Source organism: Lissotriton helveticus, chromosome 8, assembly GCF_964261635.1.
Source record: "Lissotriton helveticus chromosome 8, aLisHel1.1, whole genome shotgun sequence".
NCBI lineage: Eukaryota > Metazoa > Chordata > Amphibia > Caudata > Salamandridae > Lissotriton > Lissotriton helveticus.
Window position 1 is genome coordinate 4,488,099 of NC_136069.1, and position 14,660 is coordinate 4,502,758.

The 14,660-nt window shown below is 59.7% G+C and overlaps 1 protein-coding gene across 1 annotated transcript in view; it reads left to right on the forward strand.

Annotated features, from left to right (window-relative positions):
- MAN1A2 (mannosidase alpha class 1A member 2) overlaps window positions 1–14,660 on the forward strand; it is a 375,381-nt gene that overhangs the window by 117,614 nt on the left and 243,107 nt on the right. Inside the window, exon 4 of the mRNA XM_078656339.1 lies at window positions 8,032–8,128. Coding sequence (XP_078512465.1) covers window positions 8,032–8,128 — 97 coding nt within the window. The remainder of the gene's footprint in view (window positions 1–8,031; window positions 8,129–14,660) is intronic.

Below are 14,660 nucleotides of genomic sequence, written 5' to 3' on the forward strand. Positions count from 1 at the left end.
GAGACTGATTGAGTGCAGCATCGGGGGAAAAGCCTTACAATGGCTGAAGAATTTTCTAATGGACAGATGGCAAACCACCACACTTGGGCCATTTGTATCAAAAAATAAATTTCTGTTGGACAAAGGGGTGCTTCAGGGCTCTTGCCTGAGCCCCACCCTTTTTAATTTTCATGTGGCCCCCATGGCCAAGATAGTCCAATCCTTCGACTTCGAGGTAGTCTCGTACGCCGATGATACGCAGCTACTATTCCCTATAGGAAAAAACATCATGGACGAGAAATTACGCTTCTCGGGTGGTATGCTAGCGATTGCAAATTGGATGAATGAGCGGGTGCCTACAGCTTAACCCTGGAAAAACAGAGCTTATGATCTTAGGGAAGGATGCCCATCTTTGGGCGCCGGAATGGTGGCCCCCCCAATTGGGAGAAGCGCCTACGCCATCCCCCTCAGTGAAAAGCCTGGGAATCCAGCTGGATGTCATGATTAACATGAAAGACAACGTCAAAAACATCGCTGGGACTTGCTACTATAAGCTGCGTCTACTACGTAGAATTATTCCCTATCTTCCATTAGAACACTGTTAAACTGTGGTACAGGCCATGGTAGTGAGCAGGCTTGACTACGGCAATGCCTTGCTGGCTGAAATAGGTGTAACCACACTGGCAAAACTGCAGGTAATCCAGAATACCGCCGCCAGAATGGTTCTGAATGCGCCTTCCGGATCCCCTTCCCTCCCTCTACTTAGACAATTACACTGGCTTCCAGTTCAAAAAAGATCTATCTTCAAGGTCTGCTGCCTCTCCTTTAAAGCGCTCAGAGGCAAGGGGCCAGCATATCTTTATAATAAACTTTTCAAACAATCACATGAATGCAATTTAAGATCCAATGCCTTAGCTCTTCTGAAGATCCCGCTTATACGGCTAACCCGTACAGGTGGCAGAGCTTTTTCATACATAGCCCCCAGATACTGAAATTCACTACCGGTGGCCCTGCAAAAATCCAGCACCTACCTGCATTTCAGGAAACAACAAAAAACATTCTTATTTTAAGCTGGCCTTGTCATTACTCTCTTCCCTGTCTTGTGGTTCTGGATTCCGATAGGTAAAGCGCTGATATGCCCCTGGGTGAGTCATGCGCTATATAAGAATCCATAACATAACACATAACATAACATACCCCAGTCTTCAATACACGGTGGGCTCTGAGCCCTCCACTCTTGCAATATTCCATTTTGCCACCATCAGCCCCAAGGTGACCCAAGTCTGCTCCCTGGAGTTTAGGTCCGTAGGGATCCAAATGTTAAGAAGGGCCAGTTTAATGCTGCAGTCTATCTGCTGCCCCAACACTTCCTCCTTGAGGTTACCTACTGCCTCCCAATACTTCTAGATGGTTGTGCATTCCCAAAGTGTGTGAACAAAGGTTCCCTCCTGCCGACGCCACCTTATACAATAGCCATCTAACCCATATCCCATAAGGACCAACAGTGACCCAGACAGATAGATCCTATAAAGAATTTTCAGCTACACCAGGCGCAGCCTGGAAGATATAGCCCCCTCCCGGGGAGATGCCACCGCCGCCAACCATTCGCCATCATCTAATCCCACAACAATCAGCGCCAAGACGCCCTCGGGTATAAGCCGCGCTTTATAAATGCCAAACATAAACATAAACATAAACATTGTGCTCCCATCTAGCCCTCAGATGGGATCTGCCATGTGGTTGACCAGTTTTTTGTAAATGAGTGATATGGCCGTCTGTGAGCAGGGACTGGTCGTCAGGGTGTGTATGCCGGTGAGCAGGGACTGGTCGTCAGGGTGTGTATGTCGGTGAGCAGGGACTGGTCGTCAGGGTGTGTATGTCGGTGAGCAGGGACTGGTTGTCGGGGTGTGTATGTCGGTGAGCAGGGATTGGTCATCGGGGGGTGTATGTCGGTGAGCAGGGACTGGTTGTCGGGGTGTGTATGTCGGTGAGCAGGGATTGGTCATCGGGGTGTGTATGTCAGTGAGCAGGGACTGGTCGTCGGGGTGTGTATGTCAGTGAGCAGGGACTGGTCGTCAGGGTGTGTATGTCGGTGAGCAGGGACTGGTTGTCGGGGTGTGTATGTCGGTGAGCAGGGATTGGTCATCGGGGTGTGTATGTCAGTGAGCAGGGACTGGTTGTCGAGGTGTGTATGTCGTGAGCAGGGACTGGTCGTCGAGGTGTGTACGTTGTGAGCAGGGACTGGTCGTCGAGGTGTGTATGTCAGTGAGCAGGGACTGGTCGTCGAGGTGAGTATGTCGGTGAGCAGGGACTGGTCGTCGAGGTGTGTACGCCGGTGAGCAGGGACTGGTCGTCGGGGTGTGTATGTCAGTGAGTAGGGACTGGTCGTCGAGGTGTGTACGTCGTGAGCAGGGACTGGTCGTCGAGGTGTGTACGCCGGTGAGCAGGGACTGGTCGTCGGGGTGTGTATGTCAGTGAGCAGGGACTGGTCGTCGAGGTGTGTACGCCGGTGAGCAGGGACTGGTCGTCGAGGTGTGTATGTCAGTGAGCAGGGACTGGTCGTCGAGGTGTGTATGTCAGTGACTGGTCGTCAGGGTGTGTATGTCAGTGAGCAGGGACTGGTCGTCGAGGTGTGTATGTCGGTGAGCAGGGACTGGTCGTCGAGGTGTGTATGTCTGTGAGCAGGGACTGGTTGTCGAGGTGTGTGTGCCGGTGAGCAGGGACTGGTTGTCGAGGTGTGTATGTCAGTGAGCAGGGACTGGTTGTCGAGGTGTGTGTGCCGGTGAGCAGGGACTGGTCGTCGGGGTGTGTATGCCGGTGAGCAGGGACTGGTCGTCGGGGTGTGTACGTCGTGAGCAGGGACTGGTCGTTGGGGAGTGTACGCTGGTGAGCAGGGACTGGTCATCGAGGTGTGTACGTCGTGAGCAGAGACTGGTCGTCGAGGTGTGTATGTCGTGAGCAGTGACTGGTCGTCGGGTTGTGTATGTCAGTGAGGAGGGACTGGTCGTCGGGGTGTGTATGTCGGTGAGCAGGGACTGGTCGTCGAGGTGTGTATGTCTGTGAGCGGGGACTGGTTGTCGAGGTGTGTATGTCGGTGAGCAGGGACTGGTTGTCGAGGTGTGTATGCCGGTGAGCAGGGACTGGTCGTCGGGGTGTGTATGCCGGTGAGCAGGGACTGGTCGTCGGGGTGCGTATGTCGTGAGCAGGGACTGGTTGTCGAGGTGTGTATGCCGGTGAGCAGGGACTGGTCGTCCGGGTGTGTATGCCGGTGAGCAGGGACTGGTCGTCGGGGTGCGTATGTCGTGAGCAGGGACTGGTTGTCGAGGTGTGTATGCCGGTGAGCAGGGACTGGTCGTCGAGGTGTGTATGCCGGTGAGCAGGGACTGGTCGTCGAGGTGTGTATGTCTGTGAGCAGGGACTGGTTGTCGAGGTGCGTATGTCGTGAGCAGGGACTGGTCGTCGAGGTGTGTACGTCGTGAGCAGGGACTGGTCGTCGAGGTGTGTACGTCGTGAGCAGGGACTGGTCGTCGAGGTGTGTATGTCAGTGAGCAGGGACTGGTCGTCGGGGTGTGTATGTCAGTGAGCAGGGACTGGTTGTCGAGGTGTGTATGCCGGTGAGCAGGGACTGGTCGTCGGGGTGTGTATGCCGGTGAGCAGGGACTGGTCGTCGGGGTGTGTATGCCGGTGAGCAGGGATTGGTCGGCGGGGTGTGTATGTCAGTGAGCAGGGACTGGTCGTCGAGGTGCGTATGTCGTGAGCAGGGACTGGTTGTCGAGGTGTGTATGCCGGTGAGCAGGGACTGGTCGTCGAGGTGTGTATGCCGGTGAGCAGGGACTGGTCGTCGGGGTGTGTATGTTAGTGAGCAGGGACTGGTCGTCGAGGTGTGTATGCCGGTGAGCAGGGACTGGTCGTCGGGGTGTGTATGTCAATGAGCAGGGACTGGTTGTCGAGGTGCGTATGTCGTGAGCAGGGACTGGTCGTCGAGGTGTGTACGTCGTGAGCAGGGACTGGTCGTCGAGGTGTGTACGTCGTGAGCAGGGACTGGTCGTCAGGGTGTGTATGTCAGTGAGCAGGGACTGGTCGTCGAGGTGTGTATGTCAGTGAGCAGGGACTAGTCGTCGAGGTGTGTATGTCGTAAGCAGGGACTGGTCGTCGGGGTGTGTATGCCGGTGAGCAGGGACTGGTCGTCGAGGTGTATACGCCGGTGAGCAGGGATTGGTCGTTGGGGTGTGTATGTCAGTGAGCAGGGACTGGTCGTCGAGGTGCGTATGTCGTGAGCAGGGACTGGTCGTCGAGGTGTGTACGTTGTGAGCAGGGACTGGTCGTCGAGGTGTGTACGCCGGTGAGCAGGGACTGGTCGTCGAGGTGTGTATGTCAGTGAGCAGGGACTGGTCATCGAGGTGTGTATGTCGGTGAGCAGGGACTGGTCGTCGAGGTGTGTACGCCGGTGAGCAGGGACTGGTCGTCGAGGTGTGTACGTCGTGAGCAGGGACTGGTCGTCGAGGTGTGTACGTCGGTGAGCAGGGACTGGTCGTCAGGGTGTGTATGTCAGTGAGCAGGGACTGATCATCGAGGTGTGTACGTCGTGAGCAGGGACAGGTCGCCCAGGTGTGTACGTCGTGAGTAGGGACAGATCGTTGAGGTGTGTATGTCAGTGAGCAGGGACAGGTCGCCGAGGTGTGTACGTCGTGAGTAGGGACAGATCGTTGAGGTGTGTATGTCAGTGAGCAGGGACTGGTCGTCGAGGTGTGTACGCCGGTGAGCAGGGACTGGTCGTCGGGGTGTGTATGTCAGTGAGCAGGGACTGGTCGTCGAGGTGTGTACGTCGTGAGCAGGGACTGGTCGTCCGGGTGTGTATGCCGGTGAGCAGGGACTGGTCGTCGGGGTGCGTATGTCGTGAGCAGGGACTGGTTGTCGAGGTGTGTATGCCGGTGAGCAGGGACTGGTCGTCGAGGTGTGTATGCCGGTGAGCAGGGACTGGTCGTCGAGGTGTGTATGTCTGTGAGCAGGGACTGGTTGTCGAGGTGCGTATGTCGTGAGCAGGGACTGGTCGTCGAGGTGTGTACGTCGTGAGCAGGGACTGGTCGTCGAGGTGTGTACGTCGTGAGCAGGGACTGGTCGTCGAGGTGTGTATGTCAGTGAGCAGGGACTGGTCGTCGGGGTGTGTATGTCAGTGAGCAGGGACTGGTTGTCGAGGTGTGTATGCCGGTGAGCAGGGACTGGTCGTCGGGGTGTGTATGCCGGTGAGCAGGGACTGGTCGTCGGGGTGTGTATGCCGGTGAGCAGGGATTGGTCGGCGGGGTGTGTATGTCAGTGAGCAGGGACTGGTCGTCGAGGTGCGTATGTCGTGAGCAGGGACTGGTTGTCGAGGTGTGTATGCCGGTGAGCAGGGACTGGTCGTCGAGGTGTGTATGCCGGTGAGCAGGGACTGGTCGTCGGGGTGTGTATGTTAGTGAGCAGGGACTGGTCGTCGAGGTGTGTATGCCGGTGAGCAGGGACTGGTCGTCGGGGTGTGTATGTCAATGAGCAGGGACTGGTTGTCGAGGTGCGTATGTCGTGAGCAGGGACTGGTCGTCGAGGTGTGTACGTCGTGAGCAGGGACTGGTCGTCGAGGTGTGTACGTCGTGAGCAGGGACTGGTCGTCAGGGTGTGTATGTCAGTGAGCAGGGACTGGTCGTCGAGGTGTGTATGTCAGTGAGCAGGGACTGGTCGTCGAGGTGTGTATGTCGTAAGCAGGGACTGGTCGTCGGGGTGTGTATGCCGGTGAGCAGGGACTGGTCGTCGAGGTGTATACGCCGGTGAGCAGGGATTGGTCGTTGGGGTGTGTATGTCAGTGAGCAGGGACTGGTCGTCGAGGTGCGTATGTCGTGAGCAGGGACTGGTCGTCGAGGTGTGTACGTTGTGAGCAGGGACTGGTCGTCGAGGTGTGTACGCCGGTGAGCAGGGACTGGTCGTCGAGGTGTGTATGTCAGTGAGCAGGGACTGGTCATCGAGGTGTGTATGTCGGTGAGCAGGGACTGGTCGTCGAGGTGTGTACGCCGGTGAGCAGGGACTGGTCGTCGAGGTGTGTACGTCGTGAGCAGGGACTGGTCGTCGAGGTGTGTACGTCGGTGAGCAGGGACTGGTCGTCAGGGTGTGTATGTCAGTGAGCAGGGACTGATCATCGAGGTGTGTACGTCGTGAGCAGGGACAGGTCGCCCAGGTGTGTACGTCGTGAGTAGGGACAGATCGTTGAGGTGTGTATGTCAGTGAGCAGGGACAGGTCGCCGAGGTGTGTACGTCGTGAGTAGGGACAGATCGTTGAGGTGTGTATGTCAGTGAGCAGGGACTGGTCGTCGAGGTGTGTACGCCGGTGAGCAGGGACTGGTCGTCGGGGTGTGTATGTCAGTGAGCAGGGACTGGTCGTCGAGGTGTGTACGTCGTGAGCAGGGACTGGTTGTCGAGGTGTGTATGTCGGTGAGCAGGGACTGGTTGTCGAGGTGTGTATGTCGGTGAGCAGGGACTGGTCGTCGAGGTGTGTACGCCGGTAAGCAGGGACTGGTCGTCGAGGTGTGTACGTCGTGAGCACGGACTGGTCGTCGAGGTGTGTATGTCAATGAGCAGGGATTGGTGGTCAAGGTCAGTGAGCAGGAGTTGCTTGGCCAAGCACAAGGGAGGGCCAAGTGGAGGGAACTCATGGTCTTGTGAACCTCTGACCATCGGGGCAGCTGGTGTTTCAGAGCCCTCACCATAATGTTCTGAGGAGTCCTCTGAAACCTTCACCGTGAGGGCCGTATGGGTCTTGTTTATCTTCAACCTTGAGGGCACCTTTGTGAGGGCCCTGTGGGTCTTCTGAAGCCCTCACTGTAATGACCTAAGAGGTCTTTTCAAGCCCATCCCATGAGGTCCCTCTGCCCCCTCTGTTGGTCCCTCTGCCCCCTCTGTTGATCCCTCTGTTGGTCCCTCTGCCCCCTCTGTTGGTCTCTCTGCCCCCTCCGTTGGTCCCTCTGCCCCCTCCGTTGGTCCCTCTGCCCCCTCCGTTGGTCCCTCTGTCCCCTCCGTTGGTCCCTCTGTCCCCCCCGTTGGTCCCTCTGTCCCCCCCGTTGGTCCCTCTGTCCCCCCCGTTGGTCCCTCTGTCCCCCCCGTTGGTCCCTCTGTCCCCCCCGTTGGTCCCTCTGTCCCCCCCGTTGGTCCCTCTGTCCCCCCGTTGGTCCCTCTGCCCCCCCGTTGGTCCCTCTGCCCCCTCTGTTGCCCCCTCTGTTGGTCCCTCTGCCCCCTCAGTATCCCTTGTGTCCCCTCTGTTGGTCCCTCTACCCCCTTCATTGGTCCATCTGCCCCCTCATTGGTCCTTCTGTCCCCTCTGTTGGTTCATCTATCCCCTGAGTGGCCCTTCTGTCCCCTTCTTTGGTGCTCTCCGCTGTTCTGGCCCTTCTGTTCTCTCCTTTAGTCCTGTCGGAAGTCCTATGCCCCTCCGGCCCCTCCATAGCACCCCCCCACTCTATAGGTCTCCCTGCGCCCTCCATTGATGCTGTCCGCAAGCCCTTGTCTGTTGTAGCTCCTCGTTGGAGACTGGCGCCAGGCCACTAGGTCCTGTGGGGATGGTGGTCAGCCTGTTGCAACACTCCCCTCTGTGGGCCACTTCAACGAGCACTACCTTAGCTCCTCGTTGCAGGGTGCTGTTCAACCTCCTGCAGCACTTGGGGGCCTTAACTGATCACAACATAATCGTGCTTCCTAGGGCAGCACTAGTGTTTGTTGTGGATTGTGCTGGCCTGCTGCAGCCCTAGGCGCTGTGTGTCACTTCAGTGAGCACTACCGTAGCTCCTCGTTGCAGGGTGGTGCTCAGCATGTCGCAGCACTTGAATCATCTGGGTCCCTTAAGGGAACCGTATTGTAGGCTAGCGCCTCGTTACAGTTCGATGCTCGGCCTTCTGCAGCACTAGCCCCTGTGTGTCAGCCCCTCTGCCTCCCCACACTCATTGATGAGGAATGAAGGCCTTGGATGTAAAGTGAACCCCTCCCCGGTGTCTGTGGTGACTGATGAACACACTTCTCTTGTCTCCTTCCCTGCAGATGATGAAGCACGCCTGGGACAACTACAGGCAGTACGGCTGGGGCCACAACGAGCTGAAGCCCATCGCCAGGAAGGGCCATTCCACCAACATTTTCGGTAGGTGTTCACTCTCCCATGATGACCGTGTCCTCAGGGGTCAGCCGTGGACCTCACTCACTCACTCATTCACGCTACTGATTACTGCTGTACTCTCCTGACATGACTGTGTTAGGAATGACTCTTGTCTACTGACCCTGGTCATCGGATTAGTCTACCACAGAATGTATATGTTCGGGGCATGTGTGCGGCAGATACACATGCTTTGCATACTCCTGCCATCTAGTGTTTGGCCTGGATGTGTGTAAGTTGTTTTTCTTCGACAAAGTCTTTCCTAGTCATGAGGTAAGGTGACTCCTGTTTTTGGTGATAGTGGGCATGGTCATCGACTCCATTGTTAGATTGTTTATTCCGCCATTGGGTTCGGACGTGTATTGCTGCGCTCTGGTTTGAAACCGTTCTTCTGTTCCCCTCGACGTGCAATCCTTTATACCCTCGACGGTATTGATTTTTGTACCCTTTTCCCACCTCTCTGCGTATCGTTTCGGTCAACGAAATCTATTTTTCTATCGGAAAGCTTTGTAGACAGCCTTGGGGCCTAACCGCGATGTGTCAGCTCTCCGTCAATGGAATAGACAACGTTCAAATTCTGCCCTCAGTGCCACCCGAAATATCAGCGCACTGACTCACACAAAGTGTATAACTTGTGCTTCTCTACAGATCACAAAAAAGAAAACTGTAACGCGTTTCGATCGAATAAAGCTCTTCGCGATCGTCAGGAGATACAGCGTCACAGCATCGAAGACATGCCGGACATGTTAGGTGAAGAATCCGGTCAAGAAGATGTTGGTGCATCTGCGGCAGAGGAGGAAGAAGCCTTCTCAGTGCAGGACTCCGACTCGGAGCTCGAGATAGCCCTTGACACTGAAGAACTGCTGCAGGGACAAGGTGACGTGAGTACGGTAGGCCACTTGCCCCACCAACTCACCCACAAAAAACATAAGGATTCGGCACCACCTCTGCCTTCTGGCCAAGGTCAGCACCGAGATGCCGTTTCCGACACCTCGCCTCCAGGCTCAGCTCCGAAACACCCAGTCAAGCCTTCCTGCTCGGTACCGAATCGGCAAAAATCCACGTCGGAACCAAAGCCTTCCGGTTCCAAACACAAATCCGGCTCGGAGCCAAAGCTCTTACCGAAAATAAAATAGCCTTTGGAGACGAAATCTTCCGTACCGAAAGGCCAGCCCATGCCGGTGTCAAAACTAAAGGATGCCCCTTCGGATCTGGATCTAGACATTGTTCCACTGATAAAAGATTCTAAACAAAAAAGACTGTATATCAACCCTGAAACAGGCCGTAGTCATACTAAAATTCCTCAAACACAAGCTTCCTGATGAGGACATTTATTATAAGATTCCTTTAAAAAGGAAGTCTGTTGCAACCAGTCCTCTTCGTCCACCACAAGGGCATGATGAGACACGCTGAGGACATTTTTAAGGACCCTGTGCGTGCACGCATCTTGACTCCTAGAGTTGACAAAAAGTATAAAGCCTCCCCGACAGATCCAGTATTTATCATAGGCCAGCTGCCACTAGATTCTCTCGTAGTGTCTAATGCTCGTAAGCGAGCTAACTCCCAAACATCAGGGGACGCTCCTCCACCAGATAAAGAGTCCAAGTTAACAGACGTTTCTTGCAAGCCCGTAGCTGCTCAAGCTGCCAATCACTGGTGCATTGAAAATACCCAGGGACTTTTAATCGGGTACGACAGAGCACACTGGGATGAACATGGAGCAATTGCTTCAATATCTCCCAGATGAGCATGAAACAGAGCACAAGATTTGGTAAATGAGGGAAAACTAATTTCCATCTCTTCCATAAGGTGCGCCCTAGAAGCTGCTGACACTTCCGCTGGAGAGGTCAACACTAGCATTTTCCTTAGGAAACACATGTGGTTAAGGTTCTCTGGGTTTATGCCGGAGGTCCAACAATTCATTCTAAACACGCCATTTGATAAGAAACATCTTTTTTGCCCTGAGGTCGATCCGGCACTAGAAAAAATGACAAGCATTTACAATGCAATGGTCTCGGCATTATTAAAGGTAGAGCTATTGGCATTGCTCATGACATTTTTTTTTTTTAAACATAAATAAATGGTATTGTAGTAGAGGGTATTCGAGGACACAGAGCCACACACACACACACACCCAGACAGAGCCGTGCACACACACCCAGACAGAGCCGTGCACTCACACACAGACAGAGCCGCGCACACACACACAGACAGAGCCACGCACACACAGAGACAAAGCCACGCACACACACACACACACACAGAGACAAAGCCACGCACACACACACACAGAGACAAAGCCACGCACACACACACACAGAGACAAAGCCACGCACACACACACACAGAGACAAAGCCACGCACACACATAGACAGAGACAAAGCCACGCACACACATAGACAAAGCCACGCGCACACAGAGCCAAGCACACACACAGACAGAGCCACGCGCGCATACACACACACACAGAGCCACGCGCACACACACACAGAGCCACGCGCACACACACACAGAGCCACGCACACACACAGACAGAGCCACGCGCGCACACTCACAGACAGAGCCACGCGCGCACACTCAGACAGAGCCGCGCGCGCACACTCACAGACAGAGCCGCGCGCGCACACTCACAGACAGAGCCGCGCGCGCACACACACAGACAGAGCCGCGCGCGCACACACACAGACAGAGCCGCGCACACACACACAGACAGAGCCGCGCGCACACACACAGACAGAGCCGCGCGCACACACACACAGACAGAGCCACGCGCGCACACACACAGACAGAGCCGCGCGCGCACACACACAGACAGAGCCACGCACACACAGAGACAAAGCCACACACACACACACACAGAGACAAAGCCACGCACACACACACACAGAGACAAAGCCACGCACACACACACACAGAGACAAAGCCACGCACACACATAGACAGAGACAAAGCCACGCACACACATAGACAAAGCCACGCGCACACAGAGCCAAGCACACACACAGACAGAGCCACGCGCGCATACACACACACACAGAGCCACGCGCACACACACACAGAGCCACGCACACACACAGACAGAGCCACGCGCGCACACTCACAGACAGAGCCACGCGCGCACACTCACAGACAGAGCCGCGCGCGCACACTCACAGACAGAGCCGCGCGCGCACACTCACAGACAGAGCCGCGCGCGCACACTCACAGACAGAGCCGCGCGCACACACACACAGACAGAGCCGCGCGCACACACACACAGACAGAGCCGCGCGCACACACACAGACAGAGCCGCGCGCACACACACAGACAGAGCCGCGCGCGCACACACACAGACAGAGCCGCGCGCGCACACACACAGACAGAGCCGCGCGCGCACACACACAGACAGAGCCGCGCACACACACACAGACAGAGCCACGCGCGCACACACACAGACAGAGCCCCGCGCACACACAGACAGAGCCACGCGCGCACAGAGCCACGCGCACACACACACACAGACAGAGCCACGCGCGCGCACACACAGAGCCACGCGCGCGCACACACAGACAGAGCCACGCGCGCGCGCACACACAGACACGCGCGCGCGCGCACACAGACAGAGCCACGCGCGCGCACACAGACAGAGCCACGCGCGCGCACACAGACAGAGCCACGCGCGCGCACACAGACAGAGCCACGCGCGCGCACACAGACAGAGCCACGCGCGCGCACACAGACAGAGCCACGCGCGCACACTCACAGACAGAGCCACGCGCGCACACTCACAGACAGAGCCACGCGCGCACACTCACAGACAGAGCCGCGCGCGCACACTCACAGACAGAGCCGCGCGCGCACACTCACAGACAGAGCCGCGCGCACACACACAGACAGAGCCGCGCGCACACACACAGACAGAGCCGCGCGCGCGCACACACAGACAGAGCCGCGCGCGCGCGCACACACAGACAGAGCCACGCGCGCGCGCACAGACAGAGCCACGCGCGCGCGCACAGACAGAGCCACGCGCGCGCGCACAGACAGAGCCACGCGCGCGCGCACACAGACAGAGCCACGCGCGCGCGCACACAGACAGAGCCACGCGCGCGCGCGCACACAGACAGAGCCACGCGCGCGCGCACACAGACAGAGCCACGCGCGCGCGCACACAGACAGAGCCACGCGCGCGCGCACGCAGACAGAGCCGCGCGCGCGCGCGCAGACAGAGCCACGCGCGCGCGCGCGCAGACAGAGCCACGCGCGCGCGCGCGCAGACAGAGCCACGCGCGCGCGCGCGCAGACAGAGCCACGCGCGCGCGCGCGCAGACAGAGCCACGCGCGCGCGCGCGCAGACAGAGCCACGCGCGCACAGACAGAGCCACGCGCGCGCACAGACAGAGCCACGCGCGCGCACAGACAGAGCCACGCGCGCGCACAGACAGAGCCACGCGCGCGCACAGACACAGCCACGCGCGCACAGAGCCGCGCGCGCGCGCACACAGACAGAGCCGCGCGCGCAGACAGAGCCGCGCGCGCACACAGACAGAGCCGCGCGCGCGCACACAGACAGAGCCGCGCGCGCGCGCGCGCACACAGACAGAGCCGCGCGCACACAGAGCCGCGCGCACACAGAGCCGCGCGCACACAGAGCCGCGCGCACACAGACAGAGCCGCGCGCACACAGACAGAGCCACGCGCGCGCGCGCGCAGACAGAGCCACGCGCGCGCGCGCGCAGACAGAGCCACGCGCGCGCGCGCGCAGACAGAGCCACGCGCGCGCGCAGACAGAGCCACGCGCGCGCGCAGACAGAGCCACGCGCGCGCGCAGACAGAGCCACGCGCGCGCGCAGACAGAGCCACGCGCGCGCGCAGACAGAGCCACGCGCGCGCGCAGACAGAGCCACGCGCGCGCGCAGACAGAGCCACGCGCGCGCGCGCGCAGACAGAGCCACGCGCGCGCGCGCAGACAGAGCCACGCGCGCGCGCAGACAGAGCCACGCGCGCGCGCAGACAGAGCCACGCGCGCGCGCAGACAGAGCCACGCGCGCGCGCAGACAGAGCCACGCGCGCGCGCGCAGACAGAGCCACGCGCGCGCGCAGACAGAGCCACGCGCGCGCGCAGACAGAGCCACGCGCGCGCACAGACACAGCCACGCGCGCACAGAGCCGCGCGCGCGCGCACACAGACAGAGCCGCGCGCGCAGACAGAGCCGCGCGCGCGCACACAGACAGAGCCGCGCGCGCGCACACAGACAGAGCCGCGCGCGCGCGCACACAGACAGAGCCGCGCGCACACAGAGCCGCGCGCACACAGACAGAGCCGCGCGCACACAGACAGAGCCACGCGCGCGCGCACAGACAGAGCCACGCGCGCGCGCACAGACAGAGCCACGCGCGCGCGCACAGACAGAGCCACGCGCGCGCACAGACAGAGCCACGCGCGCGCGCACAGACAGAGCCACGCGCGCGCGCACAGACAGAGCCACGCGCGCGCGCACAGACAGAGCCGCGCGCACAGACAGAGCCACGCGCGCGCGCGCACAGACAGAGCCACGCGCGCGCGCACAGACAGAGCCACGCGCGCGCGCACACAGACAGAGCCGCGCGCGCGCGCACAGACAGAGCCACGCGCGCGCGCACAGACAGAGCCACGCGCGCGCGCACAGACAGAGCCACGCGCGCGCACAGACAGAGCCACGCGCGCGCACAGACACAGCCACGCGCGCACAGAGCCGCGCGCGCGCGCACACAGACAGAGCCGCGCGCGCAGACAGAGCCGCGCGCGCGCACACAGACAGAGCCGCGCGCGCGCACACAGACAGAGCCGCGCGCGCGCGCGCACACAGACAGAGCCGCGCGCACACAGAGCCGCGCGCACACAGACAGAGCCGCGCGCACACAGACAGAGCCACGCGCGCGCGCACAGACAGAGCCACGCGCGCGCGCACAGACAGAGCCACGCGCGCGCGCACAGACAGAGCCACGCGCGCGCACAGACAGAGCCACGCGCGCGCGCACAGACAGAGCCACGCGCGCGCGCACAGACAGAGCCACGCGCGCGCGCACAGACAGAGCCGCGCGCACAGACAGAGCCACGCGCGCGCGCACAGACAGAGCCACGCGCGCGCGCACAGACAGAGCCACGCGCGCGCGCACACAGACAGAGCCACGCGCGCGCGCACACAGACAGAGCCGCGCGCGCGCACACAGACAGAGCCGCGTGCGCGCGCACACAGACAGAGCCGCGTGCGCGCGCACACAGACAGAGCCGCGTGCGCGCGCACACAGACAGAGCCGCGCGCACACAGACAGAGCCGCGCGCACACAGACAGAGCCGCGCGCACACAGACAGAGCCGCGCGCGCACAGACAGAGCCGCGCGCGCACAGACAGAGCCGCGCGCGCACAGACAGAGCCGCGCGCGCACAGACAGAGCCGCGCGCGCACAGACAGAGCCACGCGCGCACAGACAGAGCCACGCGCGCGCGCACAGACAGAGCCACGCGCGCGCGCACAGACAGAGCCGCGCGCGCACAG